Source organism: Jaculus jaculus, chromosome 2 (assembly GCF_020740685.1).
Source record: "Jaculus jaculus isolate mJacJac1 chromosome 2, mJacJac1.mat.Y.cur, whole genome shotgun sequence".
NCBI lineage: Eukaryota > Metazoa > Chordata > Mammalia > Rodentia > Dipodidae > Jaculus > Jaculus jaculus.
In genome coordinates this window covers 186,846,902-186,867,389 of record NC_059103.1, presented here as the reverse complement: position 1 = coordinate 186,867,389, position 20,488 = coordinate 186,846,902, and the positions used below count along the sequence as shown (strand labels likewise).

The 20,488-nt window shown below is 40.1% G+C and overlaps 1 protein-coding gene and 1 non-coding gene across 2 annotated transcripts in view; one reads left to right on the top strand and one right to left on the bottom strand.

The window, feature by feature from the left end:
- Eif3h (eukaryotic translation initiation factor 3 subunit H) overlaps positions 1-19,990 on the top strand; it is a 112,463-nt gene extending 92,473 nt beyond the window's left edge. The window contains exons 3-8 of the mRNA XM_004661381.2: positions 4,457-4,624; positions 6,120-6,219; positions 7,384-7,533; positions 15,433-15,553; positions 17,544-17,676; positions 19,746-19,990. Of these exons, the coding sequence (XP_004661438.1) occupies positions 4,457-4,624; positions 6,120-6,219; positions 7,384-7,533; positions 15,433-15,553; positions 17,544-17,676; positions 19,746-19,843 (770 nt within the window). The 3' untranslated portion in view covers positions 19,844-19,990. The remainder of the gene's footprint in view (positions 1-4,456; positions 4,625-6,119; positions 6,220-7,383; positions 7,534-15,432; positions 15,554-17,543; positions 17,677-19,745) is intronic.
- LOC123459039 lies at positions 1,258-1,363 on the bottom strand. Its single transcript, XR_006635969.1, has one exon. It is a non-coding gene; the product is annotated as a U6 spliceosomal RNA (small nuclear RNA).
- Positions 19,991-20,488: the final 498 nt, after the last annotated feature.

The window sequence follows — 20,488 nt, the reverse complement described above, 5'->3', positions numbered from 1 at the left end:
TGGGCGCGCCAGGGCTTCCAGCCTCTGCAAACGAACTCCAGACATATGCGCCCCCTTGTGCATCTGGCTAACGTGGGACCTGGGGAACCGAGCCTTGAACCGGGGTCCTTAGGCTTCACAGGCAAGCGCTTAACCGCTAAGCCATCTCTCCAGCCCCAGAATCTTTTACAAAGGTTAGCATTGTACTTTTTGAAAAGTTGGATAGGAGGAAGAAGAACTGAGTGAAGAGTGATGAAGACCACATATGCTATCAACATTGGACACAGGCCTTACAATCTGCCAAGACCCAGCAGTTCTCATGGCTGTTTCTGAGTTGACTTTTTGAGGCTATCAAAATGACACCTCTTTTCACAGTACATGTATTTGGTCTCCAGCACCAATCCTAGTCCCCATTTTTAAAAATATTTATTTATTTACTTATGAGTGATAGAGAGGAAGGGGCAGATAGAGAGAGAATGGGCGCACCAGGGCCTCCAGCCACTGCAAATGAACTCCAGACGTGTGCGCCCCCTTGTGCATCTGGCTAACATGGGTCCTGGGGAATCAAGCCTTGAACTGGGGTCCTTGAGACCCATTTTTACACCATTCTTTTTTTTCTGTGCAGCAGCTCTACAAGGACCTTTAAAAATGATACTGTTTTTTAAGTTGTGTTTATTTTGTAATTCTTTAAAATGGAGACTTCTCTTTGTAGCCCAGGCTATCTTTGAACCTTAATAAATCTTGGTTGGGCTTCTAGTGGTGTAGTTAGACCTGACTACCAAAATGCCTGGCTTTGTTTTGTATTTGGGGTAATGTGTTCAAGATAGAAAAATGACCTAATACTTTAAAGAATAGGCCCAGCATAGATTCTATGTGGACTAGTGAAATTCCAGTGAATTGGTGATTTTATTTATGTGTATGTGATGTGTATGCATGTGTGTGGATGTGTATGAGGCACATGTGTGGGTGAGCATGCATGTGAAGGCCAGAGGTTGATGTTGGTTATCTTCCTCAATCTCTGTTCACTTTAATTTTTTTGAGACAGGATTTTTCAATAGCTTGAAAGTCACCTATCAGACTAGTCTGGCTGGCCAGTGAGCCCAGGAATTCATGGGTCTCCACCTCCCCAGTGCTAGGATTACAAGAATGCATGCACTATAATGCCTGGCCTTTTATATTTGTCTTGGGGATTGAACTCAGGTCTTAACGCTTGCAAGGCAAATACTTTATCCACTGAGCTGTCTTCTTAGCCCTGTATTAGAGGTTTATTTATTTATTTGTAATATGGAACACTTCACAAATTTGCATGTCATCCTTTTGCAGGGGACTTGCTAATCTTTATGTATCATTCCAGTTCTATTGCATGTGCTCCTGAAGCGAGCACTGCATTAGAAAATTTTAAAATTATTTATTTATTTATTTATTTGAGCGGGGGGAGTGAATATGGGTGCACCATGGCCTTCAGCCACCTGTGCATCAGGCTTACATGGGTAATGGGGAATCAAGTCTTGAACCGGGGTCCTTAGGCTTCACAGGCAAGCACTTAACTGCTGAGCCGTCTCTCCAGCCCTGCATTAGAGATTTTTTTTAAGGCAGTTTTGTTTTGTTTTTAATTTACCTGTCTTTGCTTTCAGTCCTTCAATTTTTGTAGTTACTTGAGTTATTGAAGTTATCTGAAAACTCTTATGACCTATAATAAATATTGTGTATTCAAACCTTCTAACTCTTGTATGGGTTTTTCTCTAAGTTACAGAAGAAGAGAATGGACATGCTCTTCCTCCTTACTGTCTCTTAATAAAGAAGCTAATTTCTCTACTTCTTGGTTCCCAGAAATAAGTTGGTTGAGGCCTGATTTATTTATCACTCCAGTAACTTCAGTTCACTGACTGTGTTCTAGTTTAGAGGGATTTTTTAAATTCTATTTTTACTGGTAGTATTATTGGAGGTTTACAAAGAGCGAAGAGTATAGGTAAAAAGGACTGTGTAGGTCTTAATAATTTTTTAACCTTCAATATTCTGAAAATGCTTTTATAAAATCCATTTTACTCATTCTTTGTGAGGGACTCTTAGCAAGATTACCTTCTGAGAATTGTGTTTTGATGTAAATCGCAGTGCCTGCTGGAGGCCCTGCTTTAGTTAATAAGACAAGCTATTGTTTATAATAAGCACATCCAGTGGACAATGTGGAGACTAAGCATTTTAACTGGGTTGACTTCTCTGATGTCTTTGGAGATGGGAAAACTAGACAACAGAGCCAGCAAGATACCTACAGGGGAAATGTTCCAGTTGGCATGAGAACTTCCATCTCTTTTCTGCTATTTCACATTAGTAGACTGCCCTCTGCTTACATAGTAAAACTCAGCTACCCACTAACAGATGTTTTCCAAGTACTAGTTTCTTAAAAAGTTATTCTGTAAAATCTCATTTGTTTTGTTAACTGTTTGGTTATTGTCCCTATCTCCTTATCCCTTCATTTTACAACAAATAGCAAATTTAATTTTTTCTCTCTTGTTTTCCTGATAATATTGGGCCTTTTGTTAGTTAAATTTGATTAAAATTACTCAAATTTGTGATTTGACTTTGACTTAAAGAATTGTGGATAGAGACTGAAGCAATGATTTTGCCTTACTTCCCGATTGATGTGGTCACTATGGGTCTGTCAAACTAGCTGAAAAGAGAAGAATGCTCTTACACACCAGAGATAAAGGATTGAGTCAAAAGCGATTACACATAAGTTGACTAATTTTTTATTGTTTCAGCTTGTCATATTGTGTACAAAATAGATTATCAGGTTTGCGCTTTGCTTATTCATTTATTTTATTTAGGTGCTGGGGATTGAACCTAGAGCTTTGCATATGTTAGGTAAGTTGTGTTTAGAATATAACATAAGCCAGGTACGGTGGCACATACCTTTAATTCCAGTACTTGGGAGAAAGAGGTAGGTGGGTTGCTGTGAGTTCAAGGCCAGTCTGGGACTACAGAGTGAGTTCCAAGTCCAGACTGGGCTAGAGTGAGATGCTACACCAGACCCCCCCCCCCCCCCCAATATAAATATCTATCTATCTAGCTAGCTAGCTAGCTAGATAGTTAAGATAGAGTATAGCTTAAATTGTAAGATACAGATCTGTAGAGACAATGGTTTGGTATGTAGAGAGTATGTCTCCACTGTACCCTGTAGAAATACGCAACTAAAGAAGGCAGCCAGACCATCTTTATAGAACTCCCCTCTTTTCGTGAAGGAGTGAGCTGAGTGTAGTCACTGGTGTTGCTTGTTGCACCCTTTGCTGCAGCTTTGCTGTGGCTCCTTGCAGATGGTGATTGAAGTGCAGACTTCACCTTTTCTTTAGATTTTATGCATAACAGAAGTTGAGTTGGCTACCATTTTCTAGCATGGGAAATACAGCATTCTTTTTTGAAAAAGATTCATATAACAAATGTTTAAAAATACTGTGGCCTTACATTTTGTTTGTTTGGTAAAACCATAGTGTTACAGGAATGGTAGACATAGTACCTGACTTTAGCTAAAACCTCATCAAGAGTTTTGAAAATGAAATGATTAGATTCAGAGTAAAGCAGGTATGGTTATTCTGCATGGCCATGCATTCACTACAGAAATACCAGGATAGATGGTGACTATGAAATTTAGATATGTGTGTGTGTGTGTTTGTGAGTGTGCATATTTGGCTATAATGCTTTTAAAGTGTCATTTATTACACTGTCAACTTGTACCTCTTTTTCTAGTAATACTGCTATAAAGGAATATTATATTACAGCCATTAATTTGACAAAAGTAAAAGTCAGTAAATGTTTTCAGTACATACATGGTGATTAAACCATTTAATAGTCTAATGAAAAAATATTGTCTGTTAGCACAAAGGAATCCATAGAGAAGGAACAATTTTGTTTTTAATTTAGTATATGCAGCAGGGGGCACTAGGGGAAGGCAAAAATGAACTCTTACGTTAGCTATAGTTTGTATCCTGGGCATATACATATCATGTGGTAAGTGGTGGTTTCCCTTTGTTTTCTTTATAGTAGTAGTTTTAGCTTCTCAGCTCCAAGTGTTGCCTTAAAGAAGAGATTGATAGATATTCTCACTATTAATGCAGATGAAACTTCTTATAACCAATCATTTTAGTAATTGTACCAACTTTTCTTAAACATTTATTGTGTTTAGTTCTAGAGGAGTTAAAACCACACTTAATGATTGCTTGTTTAGAACAAGGCATTGATACTGTTTCTGATACCTTTTATGCAAATGTCTTTCATTAATGATAAAGGGAAAGCTCCAGTAGTACAAAGTGATTTGAAAACTCTGTTTTTTTTTTCTCTTTATGTGAATTGAACTATTTTAAATCTAGAAACCTATGTCTTATAGTTAATGTCTACTTACATGGAAATTTGTTTGCAAAAGTCTTAATTTTAATGTTGGTGACATCATTAATTTCCTTCTCTTTTCTCTCCCTCTGTCATGTAGTCCAGTATCAGATGGAAATGATGCGGAGCCTGCGTCACGTGAACATCGATCACCTCCATGTGGGCTGGTATCAGTCCACGTACTATGGCTCATTTGTCACCCGCGCGCTTCTGGACTCCCAGTTCAGTTACCAGCATGCCATTGAAGAGTCTGTCGTTCTCATTTACGGTTAGTAGGGAGGCTCCTTTATTATTCTTTTCTCCCTTAATATTATTACTACTATTTTTGCTTTCTGGCTTTTTTGCCTCTCTCACAGCCTGGCAGGCCTCCTCAAGTAAATACCAACCCTGTTCCTGCAGCAGCCCCAGCAGCAGCGCAGTCTAGACAGGGTTTCCTTCTTTCTGTTTATTTTTCTTGCTATCAGAGCACTGATGTGTACATTTCGGAATGCTGGAGTAGCTGCTTCATTTTCAGTCCTCCATCTCCCCTCCTTTCTTGGAGGGGCTGGTGGAACCAGACCAGATGTCTAACAAACCCCGATTGCTGCAGTGTCTGGCTCAGTACGTGACTGACCAATCATAACACAGCGTGCCAAGTTTTTTTTTTTTTATAACTCTGACAGCAGCGTACAAAACCTGGACTGTTTCTTAGCACAAAGATTTTTTTCTTTTCTGCCTATTTAATGGTGTTTCCTCAAGCTCTCCAGACCAGATGTTCTGTGCTGTATCAGAACTGTAGGCAATTTAACAGCTTTATAGCCTCCCCCTCCCCAACACTCACAGTTTGCCATATCTGGCAGACTTGCATATAGTTTCCAGCTGAGAAGTAAATGTAACGTCCTGAGTATCTGTCAGAAAAAATACTAATGAATACGATCAATCTTATGAGCTGCCCCCAAATTGTTTCAGTATGTTAACAATTGGATTACAGTAAAGAACAAGTTGTTAAAGTGTACTTATATTGGCTGGAAACATTGCATCATCAGGCCTTGATGAATTTTCCACTTGTTTCAATCTATTTTGGTTTTCATTTTATCACCTATTGCTAAAAGTTTCACTGTGTTAAGTTTCAGACAACATGAATGTTAACACAGGTTTTAAGCGAATATTGGCATGCCAGAGCCGTTATCATGCAGCAAGAGCTAAGCTGCCTTACTCGTGGAGTGTTTAAACAGTCCGTTTTGACAAAAGTTGTTTCTGTAAAACTAAAATGACACTTTCGTGATAGCAGTTTGACTTCTACAATCAGCTTTAATTATGAAGTGTGAGCAGTGATCATTAGAGCGGATCGATTGTATTTGTAGGGCTCTTTGTTTGAAAGCAATTGACCACAGAGCTAGAGAAGTGCATGCAGAGACTTTATGTTAGTATTTTCCTCCTGATTATACATGATGTACAGAACATGGGACATATTTACTTTTCATCCAGATTCTTGGCACTAGCTGAGGAATGGATTTGAGTATACCTTAACTGGATTTTGACTGATTTTTATTTTAGAGAGCAAGTTACTTTGCTTATCTTAGGTAAGATAGATCCCCGTGTTTTCACTTACTGTTTGGTGTAAACAGTTTGAATCTACTTCTCCTTGTGTTCTGATCATTTATTTTGATTTTGATTTTGCAGTGGGTATGCGATAAGTAACAGTGTGCCTGGAACTCATGTTATATGAGCACTGTTAGTGACAAAATTCTTAGTAATGTTTTTCTCTTGTCCTTTTTTTTGAGATCCCATAAAAACTGCTCAAGGGTCTCTCTCGCTGAAGGCATACAGACTGACTCCTAAACTGATGGAAGTTTGTAAAGAGAAGGACTTTTCCCCTGAAGCGTAAGTGTTTGGGGCCCATGAGGTGTATGGTAAAGGACTGGGTATTTTTCTTTTAGGACTTTGGTTTGCCACATGTATTAAATCCTTGGTTGTGCTGTGGTAATGCTTTTGCCATGTGGACTGGAAATTTTCAGCATGCCGAGTGCCACTTGATTTCTCCCTTTCCATATTTAACTTTTTCTGCATGAAAGTCTCATCTGTTGCTCTCAGTAAGGATGATTCGGTTAGAGTGGGAATTACTAGCTACTGCATTGGAAGAAATACATGATGGCATAAAGGGAGATGGGAAGTGTAGTCAGCAGTTTTCTGATTGTAAACCCTGTCAGACTGCTTGAGAGCCACATGTCTTGTTTTCTCAGCTCCTGTTTCATGAGGGTAGGCTATATAAACATTTTAAGGTTTCATTGAAAAAGTATCACTTCTTGAAGTTTTGGGGGATGACAAATGCAATCAATATGCCTTGAACTGCTAGACCTATTTTGTGATCCTATAATCCTACTTGATGGCATTGGAATAGTGACATTTAAAAACAAATTATTTTTGGATCATCTGTTAATTGTAAAAAAAAATTACTTCTTCAAAGTTAGCGGCTTTGACTTCATATAGGACAATTCATCTCCAGTTTACCATTTGGCTCCTAAAAATTGGGAAGAAAAAATAACGTGTTCACCTCCTGTCCATGGAGTTGTAGCTGCGTCAGGGACAGCTGTGCTCTGTGCCTTGCATTGGTGTCTGTGCCGTCTTTTGTGACTCTTCTCCTGACCGGCAGTCTTTTCAGTTCAGTATGCTTTAAAAATGACTTTCCTGGGGGAAATATAGAGGATTTTCCTTGTCTAGCCCTTTATTTTAGATGTAGATTGTGTCATGTAACTTATGGTGACATTTACAATTTTATAGATACCTGATTACAAAGAGTGAATACTTTGTTTTGCCAAGAACCGTTTTTCCTGGGTTTAGGGCTCTGATTCAGGTCATTTTCAAAGTTGCCCAAATAGGTGAACTTAAGTTTGACTATAAAACTCCAGCTTTTCCCCACCTCCCTTTAAAAAAATTTAACAAAATAAAGAACATGGAGAGTGCCTGTACTGGGTGAAATGTATGAAATACTCAATTTAGCATTCACTTCTGACCACCAGTCTTAAGTATTTTTAACATGCTTCACAGATTGAAAAAAGCAAATATCACCTTTGAGCACATGTTTGAAGAAGTGCCGATTGTAATTAAAAATTCTCATCTGATCAATGTCCTGATGTGGGAGCTTGAGCAGAAGTCAGCTGTGGCAGATAAACAGGAACTGCTCAGCCTTGCTAGCAGGTAAGTGGCCTCGTGTAACAAAAGGTCCTTTTCTATCATATTTCACAAACAATTTTTTTATGTAGGTTTTCCTTGTGAAATAAGAAAAAAAAATGACTAAAGAATATTTTGAGATTCCTAAGATATGTGTAACAGCACAGTTTGTGCCCAGCCCTGTTACGAGCCCTGTGAATATCACCAAGCTCACCATTGTTGAAAGAACCCACTGCTGCCACATTTTCTGTATCAGTGGTACCTTGATACGGCAAATGAATGGTGGGGGCACCATTGGTTGTGTTGTTTTCTGCCTCTGGTCCTGAAAGGTATATGACATTGTGTCTGGCTACTTAGCAGTGCTCAAGAGAAGCATGGGAAGGGTCCTTCATTTTACTGCTACACTCACCCTTGTTTGATGTACTTGGTCAGTAGTAAACTTAGAGTTGTTAAGAATGGTCGAGCAAAGGGAGTAATTTTGAACCAACAGCAGCCTTTGCTGTCTTGACCAGTGGTGGTGAGATTTCCTGTCGGTAACTGCTTTAGGTAGCTACTTGAGAAGATATTTTTGCCTTACTAAAATACTGAGTTGAGGTACTTGAAAATAGATTGTTGTCCCAACCCCCAGTTGCTTACTCTTTTTCTTTTGCAGTATACTAGGACTTCAGCTCAGAACCTCAACCATATTAGACAAGCACTCTACCACTGAGCTACAGCCCTAGTCCCTCTCTCTTGTTCTCATCAGAAATGTGACTAGAATCATGTATATATAGCTAGCTTCTTTTAAATTTCCTTACAGCTTATTTAGTGATTTTCTAACTTTATTTATTTATTTATGAATGAATGAATGAATGAATGAGAGAGAGAGGGAGAGAGAGAATGGGCCTGCCAGGGCCTCTAACCACTACAGACAAACTCCAGATAGATGCACTACCTTGTGCATCTGGCTTACATGGCTACTAGGGAATTGAACTTGGGCCATAGGCTTCGCAAGCAAGTGCCTTAAACACTAAGCCATCTCTCCAGACCTTAGTGATTTTTTTTTTTTTTTTTTTTTTTTTTTTTTTTGCAGGGGGGTGATTGAGGAAGCTATTAGCAGGCCTGTAATATAGCGCCAAATAGAGTAGATAATATGTCAGTATGTTTGGCTGAGGAAAACAAATTTATCTACTCCATTTCTCCCAGGGTTTTACTTTGTAGTTAAAGCTGGCTTTGAATTCACATTCTCTTGCCTCAGACTTCCAAGTGCTAGTTTTACAGGGCTCATCACCATTCCTAGTGTTCTTAGACAACCAGTTCTGAACATAAAGTCCAGTTATTAATCTGATGAATAGGCATCCTTCAATAGAAACTTGCAAGAAAAGTAAGAATCTTTCTCCTTCACGATAGAACACTGAGACAAACCAAGGAAGACTGAAGGCGTATTGCTCTTCTACATGCTCTGCACTGGCGACTGTGATCCCCCCCCCCCCCCCCACAACCCTTACATCAAAGGCTACCAGAAAGCCCTTGAAGGCGAAACCTCGTGGTAAAAGGAGTGAGTGATAAGCGATAGAGTCAGGTTGCACAGCTAATTTGGCACCAAAAAGTGAACTGTTTGGCTGTAAACATCTCTTCATAACAGGCCTTAAGTTTGTTTCAGAAGGTCATAGTTTCCTTATTGCTTTTAAGACACACTTGCAAAGCAAACCTGCATTTAAAGCATGGAGCTGAGAACATTCTTTAATGTTCAATATATTGACTATATAGTTACATAGTAAGTTTAAATTTGCTATACAAAAGTTTTTGCTTATGATTCATGTCTTCAACTTTTCTCAAGCCTCCTCCTTTGTAGAGCAAAACACATGGCAGCCTTGTGTAGCTTGCACACAACCAGAGCTGCTCTGTCCTGGCCTGGTGACCACAGTAGCAGTTTTCATGGTCAAGAAATGTACCTAGCCTGCCACTTAAACAAAGACTGCTACAAGTTTTTAATTGTAATTTTATGTTCTTTATTGTTATCAGATTGTGGCCCTTTACTCACCCTATAAAATGATTTAAAGGGTAAACTAGTGATTCTCTTGGAAAAAGCAGCCTTCCTTGAAGCAGTGTTGTTAATCATACAGTACACAGTGATGTTTTACTGTGTCACAGCATATTTTTGTTGCTGGTTATTTACTTACTTTTTTAATTTTTTAATTTTTATTTTTGGCTTTTTCGAGGTAAGGTCTTGCTATAGCCCAGACTGACCTGGAATTCACTCTGTAGTCTCAGGATGGTCTTGAACTCACATGATCCTCCTACCTCTGCCTCCCAAGTGCTGGTATTAAAGATGTGTGCCATCACACCTGGCTTTGTTGCTTTTTTATTTGGATCCAGGGTCTCATTATAACTAAGGCTGTCTTTGAACTTACTTCAGTCTACCCTCCTATGTTCGGCTCTACTGTCCTGCATGCATGCTGGGACTAAAGCCTGTGGCACCATGCCCAGCTTAGAAGCATACCTTTCATACACTCCTCCCCTTTCCCCCCAAGTAGGGTCTTGCTCTGGCCTAGGCTGACCTGGAATTCACTATGTAGTCTCAGGCTGGTGTCAAACTGAGAGCGATCCTCCTGCCTCTGCCTCCCAAGTGCTGGGATTAAAGGTGTGCACCACCTAAAGGCATGCCAGGCTTTCATACACCTTAATTTTAATGTCTGGCATTAGGAACATAGCCAGTTGTCATCATTTTGTATACGAATACCTCGTTAGAAGTCATTACTGCACAATGCCTTCCTTAAGCATTTTGTTGGTCTTCTCTTTCACAACTTATATGTGGGGTACCAGTTCATTGCTTTATGATTAATTTCTTCTATGAATAAAACATGATATTTCCTTTTATGTAAGAAGTCTTATTTATTTATTTACTTATTTTTTCAAGGTAGGGTTTCACTCTAGCCTAGGCTGAACTGGAATTCACTGCATAGTCTCAGGGTGACCTTGAACCTCAAAGTGATCCTCCTATCTCTGCCTCCCAAGTGTTGGGATGAAAGGTGTGCACCACTATGCCCAGCTAGAAGCCTTAGTTTTTTATTATCATTTTATCGCATGGATGTCATAGTTATGGTTATCCCATAAGTCTTTATTAAATTTTGTCAAGTACTCAGCAAAACTTTGTACACATGAAAAACAATTCTGCTTTTATTTCCTCTGTAAAAACAAGGTGAGCATCCTATGTTGAGGATGGAAAGTGTAAGCTGGTACTAAGCTAGAGCAGACTTCGACTCCATGTCTTGGTTCACATCTGTTTAAGTCATCTTCAGTACTTTTGTTGGCAATGAAAGGATAGACTATTATATTATTGAAACTCCTAATGGAAACTCCTTGTTTCTGTATGCTGGTTGAACTGATACTGAAAAGATCCTCACAAAATTGTTTTTGGTAATGGATTTGATTTTCTATGAATGTTATCTATGAAATACTTTGTATTGTTAATGCCTGGTACATTTCAGGGTCTATACTGTGTAGCTTTTTGAGTGTTTGTAATTATGCTGTGTTTTTGACAAGTATTCCTATTAATAACTTAAAGATCTTCAAAGGCTTGTGTCAGTCTTCTGACACTATAATTACACATCGTTGCACCTCATGGTACTCCTGCTTTAATTTAAAGTCACTTTGGAAAGGGGGTCTACTACATTGTAAAGTCAGTGCAGCCACTCTACAGGATTTCAAATAACAGCCAATTTTCCTCTGCATGTGTCAGGGCCCTCCTTCCTTTGTGTTTCCTCCTGTGTCATTGCTGTCTTTGTTGTCTCCTGGCCATGGATTGGCAGGGAGTGCTTCCTTCCCCCATTCCTTTTACATTTGATAGCATGCATGACTGATTGAACTAGTAATTTTATAGCTGATGGTATTTCTTATACTGCATATAGCATGCTTGCTCTCTCTCTCTTTTTCTTTCTTTCCTTTCCCTCCTCCTTCCCTTCTTTCCTTCTCCAAAGTTGGTTCTTGCTCTAGCCCAGGCTCACCTGGGAGTCTGTAGTTCCAGGTTGTCTTGAACTTACACACTCCTACCTGTGCCTCCCAAGTGCTGGGATTTAAGACATGCTGCACTGGTGACACAGAGAGGTTCAGTTCCCTAAGGCCGGTTCTATCCTGTCCTGGCCTTTGTGACCTCACTGAGCTATCTCTGTTTTTCTTTCCTCGTTCAGGTCATCTCATCCCTAGTTATTGTTACTAGTTAGTGTTGTTGACTTTTTTCCCCATTTACAAAAAATACCTGTGACCTTGCATTCTGATTGTAACTTTTTCACCTGTTTTCTTCTTATATTATGGTTAAGCTACACTGCAGTTCCATTTGTTCTGTGTTAGAGCTCTCACTTCCTGGGCTCTGTCCCTGTGCAGTGAGACTCGCTGGCCTGGTACGCTTGACAACCTCTTCTGGGTTCTTCTTTTGGAATCCACAGAGCTATAGTTCTCATTATTCCAAATGAGCTCTCTTGCTCATTCATCCCAATCTGTCCCCCCATGTACATTGCTGGGGTGATTTCATCTTACGTCCCAATATCTTTCAGTCTTCTACCTTCCCATGGGATCTTTTCCTCTCAGTGGTAGTGGCCTTGCTAAGGACAGGTTAGATGCTCATACCACTCCTTTGCTTGAAGTTTTAGGTTGCTTCCTGTTGACTGTAGAGTTGAGTACAGGCTTCCAGGAGTTTCTGCATTGGAACCTGCTCTGCCTTTTCAGCATCATGACTCTTTTCCCAATTTCGTCCTTTTGTACTTCTGGCCTACTGAGTCATCTGCAGTGCACAAATGACCTCTCTGAACTTGCTGTGTGCCCAGTATCTGCAGTATGCCTTTCTACCTCAGTGGTGGTGGGGGGACGGGGGGACGGGACGGATGACCAAAAGTGGCCTGGAGAGATGGCTCAGCAGTTAAGGTGCTTGCCTGTGAAGCCCAAGGCCCTGAGTTTGATTCCCCAGTACCCACATAAGGCAGATGCACAAGGTGGCATCTGGATTTCATTTGCAGCAGCTGGATAAATGAATGAATGATTAAAATATTTTCTTTTAAGAAAACCCAAAAGTTAAGGCTAGAGAGATGGCTCAGCACTTAAGGCACTGGACTGCAAACCCTAATGACCAAGAGTTTGATTCCCCAGAATCCACAAAAAGCCAGTGGCACATGCACCTGGAATTCTTTTGCAGTGGCTAGAGGTCCTAGCACACACATTTTCTCTCCCTCCCCACCCCCCAGCTTGCAAATGAAATAAAATTTTAAAAATTAAACAATTAGTTGTCAGGTACTCTGGGAAGGTTTCACTGTACCCTACTGACTGCCCGTTATACCAGCTTCTGTTGTTCCTGTTGCAGTAAGTACAACTGCCACACTTACCTCCTCTCTTCTAGCTAGAATGTATTAAGTGTAATAATATAGCTTAATCCTTGGTGTCTAACAGTGCCTCACAATGTGAGAATGGCTTCAGTATATGTTGAAAGAATGTATCTGAGATGAAGTATTGATAAATTTAATTCTGAAGTTAATTGGGAAGTGATGTGACTAATCAGTAGATCTGAACACTGGGTTAGCTACTGGGGAAAAATCATTTTAATTCCTTATCTTTTGCGATGTGCCCAGACACTTGAGTCTGTGTGGATTAAAAATGACTAAGAGGGCTGGAGAAGATGGCTTAGCGCCGTAAGGCGTTTGCCTGCAAAGCCAAAGGACCCCGGTTCTATTCCCCAGGACCCACATAAGCCAGATGCACAAGGAGGCACATGCGTCTGGAGTTTGTTTGCAACAGCTGCAGGCACTGCTGTGTGCACGCTCTTTCTCTTCCCCTCCCTCTTTGTCTCTCTTTCATATAAATAAATAAATAAATAAAATATATATATTTTTGAAAATGAACTAAGAAATTAGAAAACAGCAACAAATACTTACTGGCTTTCAGGGAAGAAATGTGTTTATAATGATTCAGAAGTTATAGTGAAATAAGTATAATAAAATGTCATATTAAAGCAGTACTTGAAGCTGAGTATGGTGGCACATGTCTGTGATCTCAGCACTTGGAGAAGAGGTAGTAGGATCAGTAGTTCAAGGTCAACCAACCTCCGATATATACCAAGTTTGAAGGTAGCCTGAGACTTAAGGCTATCTCAATAAAAGAAAAAGAAAAAAAAAAGACCCAAACTTTAAAATTGTCTTCAGGTTGCAGACGAGATTCATACTTCAGTTAGACTTGCTTTCTTTCATTCCAAAGATTTTCATCCATTTCTTTTTTCAGTCTTTCCTCTCTTTAAATACAACTGACCAGAAAACTGGCACCACCCTTGATTCCTCCTTCATACCCTATAGCATATGAAGATTGCCAGCTTTTGTGCCCACTGCTGCCATCCTGGCTCAAGCTACCACCATTCTTCCTGGAATGTCACAAGAAAGAGAGAAGTTGTAGTTGTTTATAAAAATAGACACACACCCATGTAAGCCAGATGCACAAGGTTGCACATACATCTGGAGTTCGTTTGCAGTGGTTAGAGGCCCTGGTGCATCCATTCTCTCTCTCTCCTTCTCTGTTGCTAATAAATAAATAAGTAAAATAAATAAATTCTTTAACTTTTTTTAATTACAAAAAAATAGAGACACAGCTGGGTTTGTTAGCACATGGCTAGCAGACACTTTAATCCCAGCACTCGAGGCAGAGGTAGGAGGATCACCATGAGTTCAAGGCCACCCTGAGACTGTGTAGTGAATCCCAATTCAGCCTGGGCTAGAGCAAGACCACTGTGAAAAAGAAAAGAAAAAAAAAAAAAAGAAGATGCTTGCCATGTTGACCAGTTTGTTTAAATGTCAATGGACTTTAAAGCATTTATGGTGCAATATAACCAGCTCCTGGGCACCATCACATAACTGAGGGCTTCTTTCACACAAACCACATGGTAGGGTATGGTGCCAGTCAGTCTCATGTGTGCTCATCGTGCCTTATTTGCTTTTGTTTTTAGTCAAATCTGTTCATTTCTTGCCTGCCTCTGGCCTGTGTCATCTGTGCTTGCTTGTCCTTAGAATACCTCTTGCATGGCAACTGCTAGTCTCTGCTTTTAGCCTCTCATCTCCACAAAATGATAACCTGACTGTCCTGTCAAATGTCCCTTCACTGCTCTTCTGCCTCCATGTTCCCATAGCTAGTCATTGACAAACTCAGTGAAGATAGAGGCCACACATTCTGTCATTTGTGCCTCCCTCTCCTGTGTTCTCTGGAGGACTGGCATGCACTGGGACTCTGCACTTTGCACTGTGCAAAGTTAGCATGCACTGTTGGAATGTGTCTCCTTCATTGCAGCTCTCCAGATGTTCCTGTGGCGGCAGATGATTGCAGGCAGAATTAATTGTGGATGGTGGTCATTCTGTCAGTCTGAGGCATGGCTTCATAAAAAGAGCTGTATTCGAAATTTGTGGAGAAGAAAGTAGTAGTCAGTAGAAGACTGGCTACTGTAGATTCTAGGAAGGCAGGAAGCAGGGACCTGATCTCCCCTCTGCAGAGCACTAAAAATCGAGATGACAGTTACAGCAGCCTGCCTCACCTTGTCCTCATGGTTCTTACGTGAGAGAGTTCGAGAGTATACTGGGGAAGGTCAAAGACAGAAGCTCAAGAGGACTGAATTAAACCAAACTTGTTTTTAAATACACATTATAGAGGTCTAACTCGGGATACTTAACAGTTCTTGCCTCACATGCCTCTGCTTTCATAATGAAGAACTGTGCTATTTCAGACATTCGTGGGGTTATTGTTGGAATTGACATTAAAAGTTTCCTAACAACTTAACTGATTCTTTTGTTTGCTCTTGCTTTTCTGTGCATGTGTGTCCATGTTCTTCTAACAAAAGGTGAACCAGGCAGTGTCTGAGAACTGTTCCAAGCAGTGGCAAAGCTGTAGCTGAAAGAATGACATGTCAGTGTATTTACTTTTCAGCAACCATTTGGGGAAGAACCTACAGTTACTGATGGACCGTGTGGATGAAATGAGCCAGGATATAGTCAAGTACAACACGTACATGAGGAACACTAGCAAGCAGCAGCAGCAGAAGCACCAGGTTGGTATTTGCTGGATCCAACATGCGCACATTGCTGGTGGTGGGGCTGCAGCTCCTCCAAATGGTCTTGATTAGCCTAGTAATGGTCACATTTCAAAAGATTTTTCTTGACATAGTATGTTCCTAATGTGTTAATTCCATGCTATACTTAAAGATACCTGCCTTAGAGAGCTGATCTACTGAGCTCAAAGTATAATACCAAGGTTATGCAAATAAATGATACATTTATTGAGAAAATGAGAGGCAAAAGAGATTCCAGAGTGTCACAGCTCATTTCTTTGCTAACTGTAATTGGTTTGGTAGTGGCTCATTGCAGCATAGTTAGCAGTCTTCAGTTCATTTAAAAACTGAGCAATTGTGATTAAGAGTAGGCAATTCTGATAGGAAATAATCTACCAACTGCTGTGAAGTGGATGATATAACGCAGACAGTCCAAATTACCTGCATATCCTCACATGCACGTATATGCTGCTGTGTGGCTTATTTAGCCCTTTCTTTATTTGTGTTGTCTGAAGGCCCCATAGTTTTCACAGGGCCTGGAACATTGTTTTTGTTGCCCTAAAATGTCCTTTTTGTTTTTTTTGTCAAAGCCCCCTAAAATGTTTTAACACTTTGTTCATAGATAAATTGATTTCAGAATCTTTTATCTGTGAAAAATGGTGTTTATATATGGCTAATCTTAAAATATACTGTAAGCATGGTGTTAATTATAAAGTATTAAGCATAGCTAATTGGTTCAGAGAATATTGTTGAAAACAATTTAAAACGTGAGCATATATATTTGTATGGAACTTACAATAAAGTAAATATGTGTCAAGTATTTTACTTACTCATAAACTGGAGGATGAAAGATAGGACTTCTGTTTGATTTCATTCTCTTGCTGGTTTTCCAGTAGGAAAGTGTTTGGGTCATCATATTAAGTAAAACTCCTATCAGAGTTTATTCTGGAAATGAGTTTTAAGAATATTTTTCAGAGTTCTCATTTATTAAAATCTTGTGTTAATGCTCAGGGGCACCATGCAATCCTTTTTAGGTTTGTCTCACTTTCACCTTCATGCATTACAATGAGTAAAATGACCTTTGCAAAGCAAGTTTATTGTCTTTCTTTAGGGAAAAACTGTCACTGGCCTTGGTTTTCATAGGAATATAAGAACTTTATTTTTGATTTTTCAAGGCAGGTCTTGGTCTAGACCTGGCTGACCTGGAACTCAACTCTGTAGCTCCAGGCTGGCTTCGAATTCATGGCAATCCTCCTGTCTCAGCTTCCTGAATGCTGAGATCAAAGGCATGTACCACCATGCCTGGCCAGAATCCAAGGGCTTTAAATATTTGTTAGCCTATCTTGGTTTCTCATTACGTGGCCTTTTAAAAGTCTGTGCATGGAACATTATTCTCACTGCTATTTTAAGCCATTTATAACTGTGAGCTGTTAATTTTAATTGGCATGTAAGTTTATAGTTTATATCTTCATGTATATTCCCGCCTTCTCTTCAGTGATAGGAATCCCAAAGTTTGAAAGTTTTAGAAATAGTGTCTGGGCTTGTATTCATTCCTAGCTACAGAGCTGAGGCAGAGCTGACTGGCTGCAGAGACTAGAAATAAGAAAAACCACACCACGGGTGGTAATGTTATTGTGGGTCTATAGGAAGCGTTGAAAGAATGGGCAATGTACAGGTTCTTTACTTAGCTGTTAAAGTTAGTGTGGGTCATTTAACTTCTTGTCTGAAGAGTAAGTTGTTCTCTTTCTCTCACCAGTCATTTTCCTTTTAAGCTCTGGTACTGGCAGAACTAGTTCTGTCTTCTCAGAATACAGTGACACCTGGGTTTGCAGACCTCACCACTCTTATATTTAACTTCTTGGAAACAAGGTACCAAATACTGTTATTTATAAAACAAAGATTGGAATTCAGAGCCATAGGGTTGTGAGAGGACCTTTTCCCTTTTTCTCAGAGTGAGAAAAATAACCAAAAGGTTTTCCTTTGATTTTAGTATCAGCAGCGTCGCCAGCAAGAGAATATGCAGCGCCAGAGCCGAGGGGAGCCTCCCCTCCCTGAGGAGGACCTGTCCAAACTCTTCAAACCCCCCCAGGCCCCCGCCAGGATGGATTCACTACTCATTGCAGGTTCGGTTAGCCATGGCTATTCACAAATGACAAAATGGGCTATAAAAGCTAGTTAGTGTTTTTAATGTGGTAAAACGTTGAAGTTGTCTCTAGCACCTACAATTTCTGGAATTTAAGAATTTATAGGCCTATTATTAATCAAGAGTTCTTTGGTTGGTATATATCTTACATTTTTGAGGGGGCATTATAAGCTTTCTGAATTAGAAAGGTTTTCTTTGAGGCACCTTTTGTGGAAACCAAGAAAATATGCTTGCAGCCTCATAATGGAAAAGAGGGTATAGCTCAAGCGCCCTTTCTTCATCTGCTGTAGCTGGGCACTGGGCACGTGGTCTGAAATGAAGCTAAGCTTGTGATGCGCAGGCAGTGCTGCCTTGACTGCTGACAGCAGCATGAACGACCTTGTGTCCCATGCTGTCACTGACTTGAATACATAAAAGCCATGCTCTTATTTGGTTATAAGGTTATTGCTCTTAAATGGTTATTTCTTCAGTCAACTAGTTGTGGGAAGTTTACTAGAATGAAAATTTTAATAGCTCCTCTTGCACAATTTCTTTATTCTATTCTTTTTTTTTTGTTTGTTTGTTTTGTTTTGTTTTTTCAAGGTAGGGTCTGACTCTAGCCCAGGCTGACCTGGAACTCACTATGTAGTGTCAGGGTGGCCTTGAACTCATGATGACCCTCCTATCTCTGCCTCCCGAGCGCTGGGATTAAAGGCATGCGACACCACACCTGGCTCATATATTTTTTGAATGAGTGAAAAATCTATTACTGCCAGGTGTGGTGGCACACACCTTTAATCCCATCACTTGGGAGGTGCAGGTAGGAGCATTGCCATGACTTTGAGGCCACCCTGAGACTACATAGTAAATTCTAGGTCAGCCTGGGTTAGAGCAAGACTCTACGTCAACCTCCCCCACAACAAAAATCCAGTCCTTAGAACATATAAAAAAATAAATTTGAGAAATTGACAGTTTCTTCTTTAAGGTCCAGTTTGTTGATTGTAGTGCTTGCTGCTTTCAAGAAATGTGTGTCTGTTGCATCATGTTAGGTGTAGTAACAAAAAGCTACCCTAAGTCAGGTATAGTGGCATATGCCTTTAATCCCAGCACTTAGGAGGCAGAGGGAGGTGGATTGCAATGAGTTCGAGGCCTGAGACTACAGAGTGAATTCCAGGTTAGGCCTGGGCTAGAGTGAGACCCTACCACAAAAGACAAAACAAAAACATAAAAGCTACCCTAGGTCAGGCATAGTGGCACACATCTTTAATCCCATCAGGTAGGAGAATCACCATGAGTTCAAGGCCAGTCTGTGAGACTACACAGTGAATTCCAGGTCAGCCTGGGCTAGAGCAAGAACCTACCTAGAGGAAAATAAAAAACAAAATCTAAAGCCAGGTGTAGTGGAACAAGCCTTTAATCCCAGCACTGGGGAGGAAGAGGTGGGAGGCCACTCTGAAACTTGATAGAGTTCCAGGTCAGCCTGGGCTATTGTGAAACCCTACCTCGAAAACAAAGCAAAAAAAGAAAGAAAGAGAGAGAGGGGGGGGGGGGGAGAAAGAAAGAAAGAAAGAAAGAAAGAAAGAAAGAAAGAAAGAAAGAAAGAAAGAAAGAAAGAGCTACTCTAGACCTTTGTTTAAGAAACCAGTATTTTCAATCTTGACCTAGAGGGAGGGCCCCTTAACCTTAAGGATGAGACTACAAACTACTATACCTGATCACATCTGGATCAGGTAGGGCTAGTTGAGATCTGGCTGTGGTTTTATTTTCCTGACAACTCACACTAAACCATTGCATTAAGCCATCCATCTGGCTGGTCTGATTGATGGCTACAGATCCTTGTGGTTGGTAACTATTAAAAAGGTATAATTTTTCTCCATTCTTCATATAATCAAGACCGGAAGGCAGCCTCTTTTCAGAAGAAATTGTATTCTTCGTTGTCACTTGGAAGAAAATAGAATTTGTTTTCTTAAATATATAAATGTTTGTTTTGTGCTGGCTTTCTTGCTTGACCAGTGTTTGAGGTCATTTTGCAGTTTGTGGAACATCATGGTTCTCTTTCTTAACACACAGGCCAGATTAACACTTACTGCCAGAACATCAAGGAGTTCACTGCCCAAAACTTAGGCAAACTTTTCATGGCCCAAGCTCTTCAAGAGTACAACAGCTAAGAAAGTGGAAGATTCCAGAAGGCGTTAACATGGACTCTTGGGACTACATCAGGGCCACTTTTGGAAGAGAGGATTTCTTCAATACCCCCACTTCTTTATCTGTAATGTTTTTGTAGCTAATAATGCAATAAAACCTTGGCTGATTTATCCATTTGATTTATATATATATATTCATTTTGTCCTGACTTGCTTCTTCCCGAAAGAGAAAACATAAGCTGGGCATGGTGGCATGCACCTTTAATCCCAGCGTTAGTGAGGCAGATGTAGGAGGATTACCATGAGGTCACCCTGAGAATACATAGTGAATTTCAAGTCAGCTTGGGCCAGAGCAAGACCCTACCTCCAGAAACCAAAACCAAACAAAAGCAAAAGATAAAACGTGTCCTGACCAGAAGCTTCCCAAGGCTCAGAGCTCCACCCAGTGCACTGCTTTCTCGGGTCTGTGTTTCCTTGGTACCTGTGTTTGCTTGTTCCACGTGTGCCTAGAGTAGCTGGTATTTTTTCCTTCACTTCCTGGATGCTCATTCATGAAAGTGAAATGATAAATACCTATTTTTGTATATATTTACGTAGAATTTTATATTTATCTCTCTATACCGGGAAATAGATTACTGCTAACGGTAGTGAATGTTATAAATGGGAAAA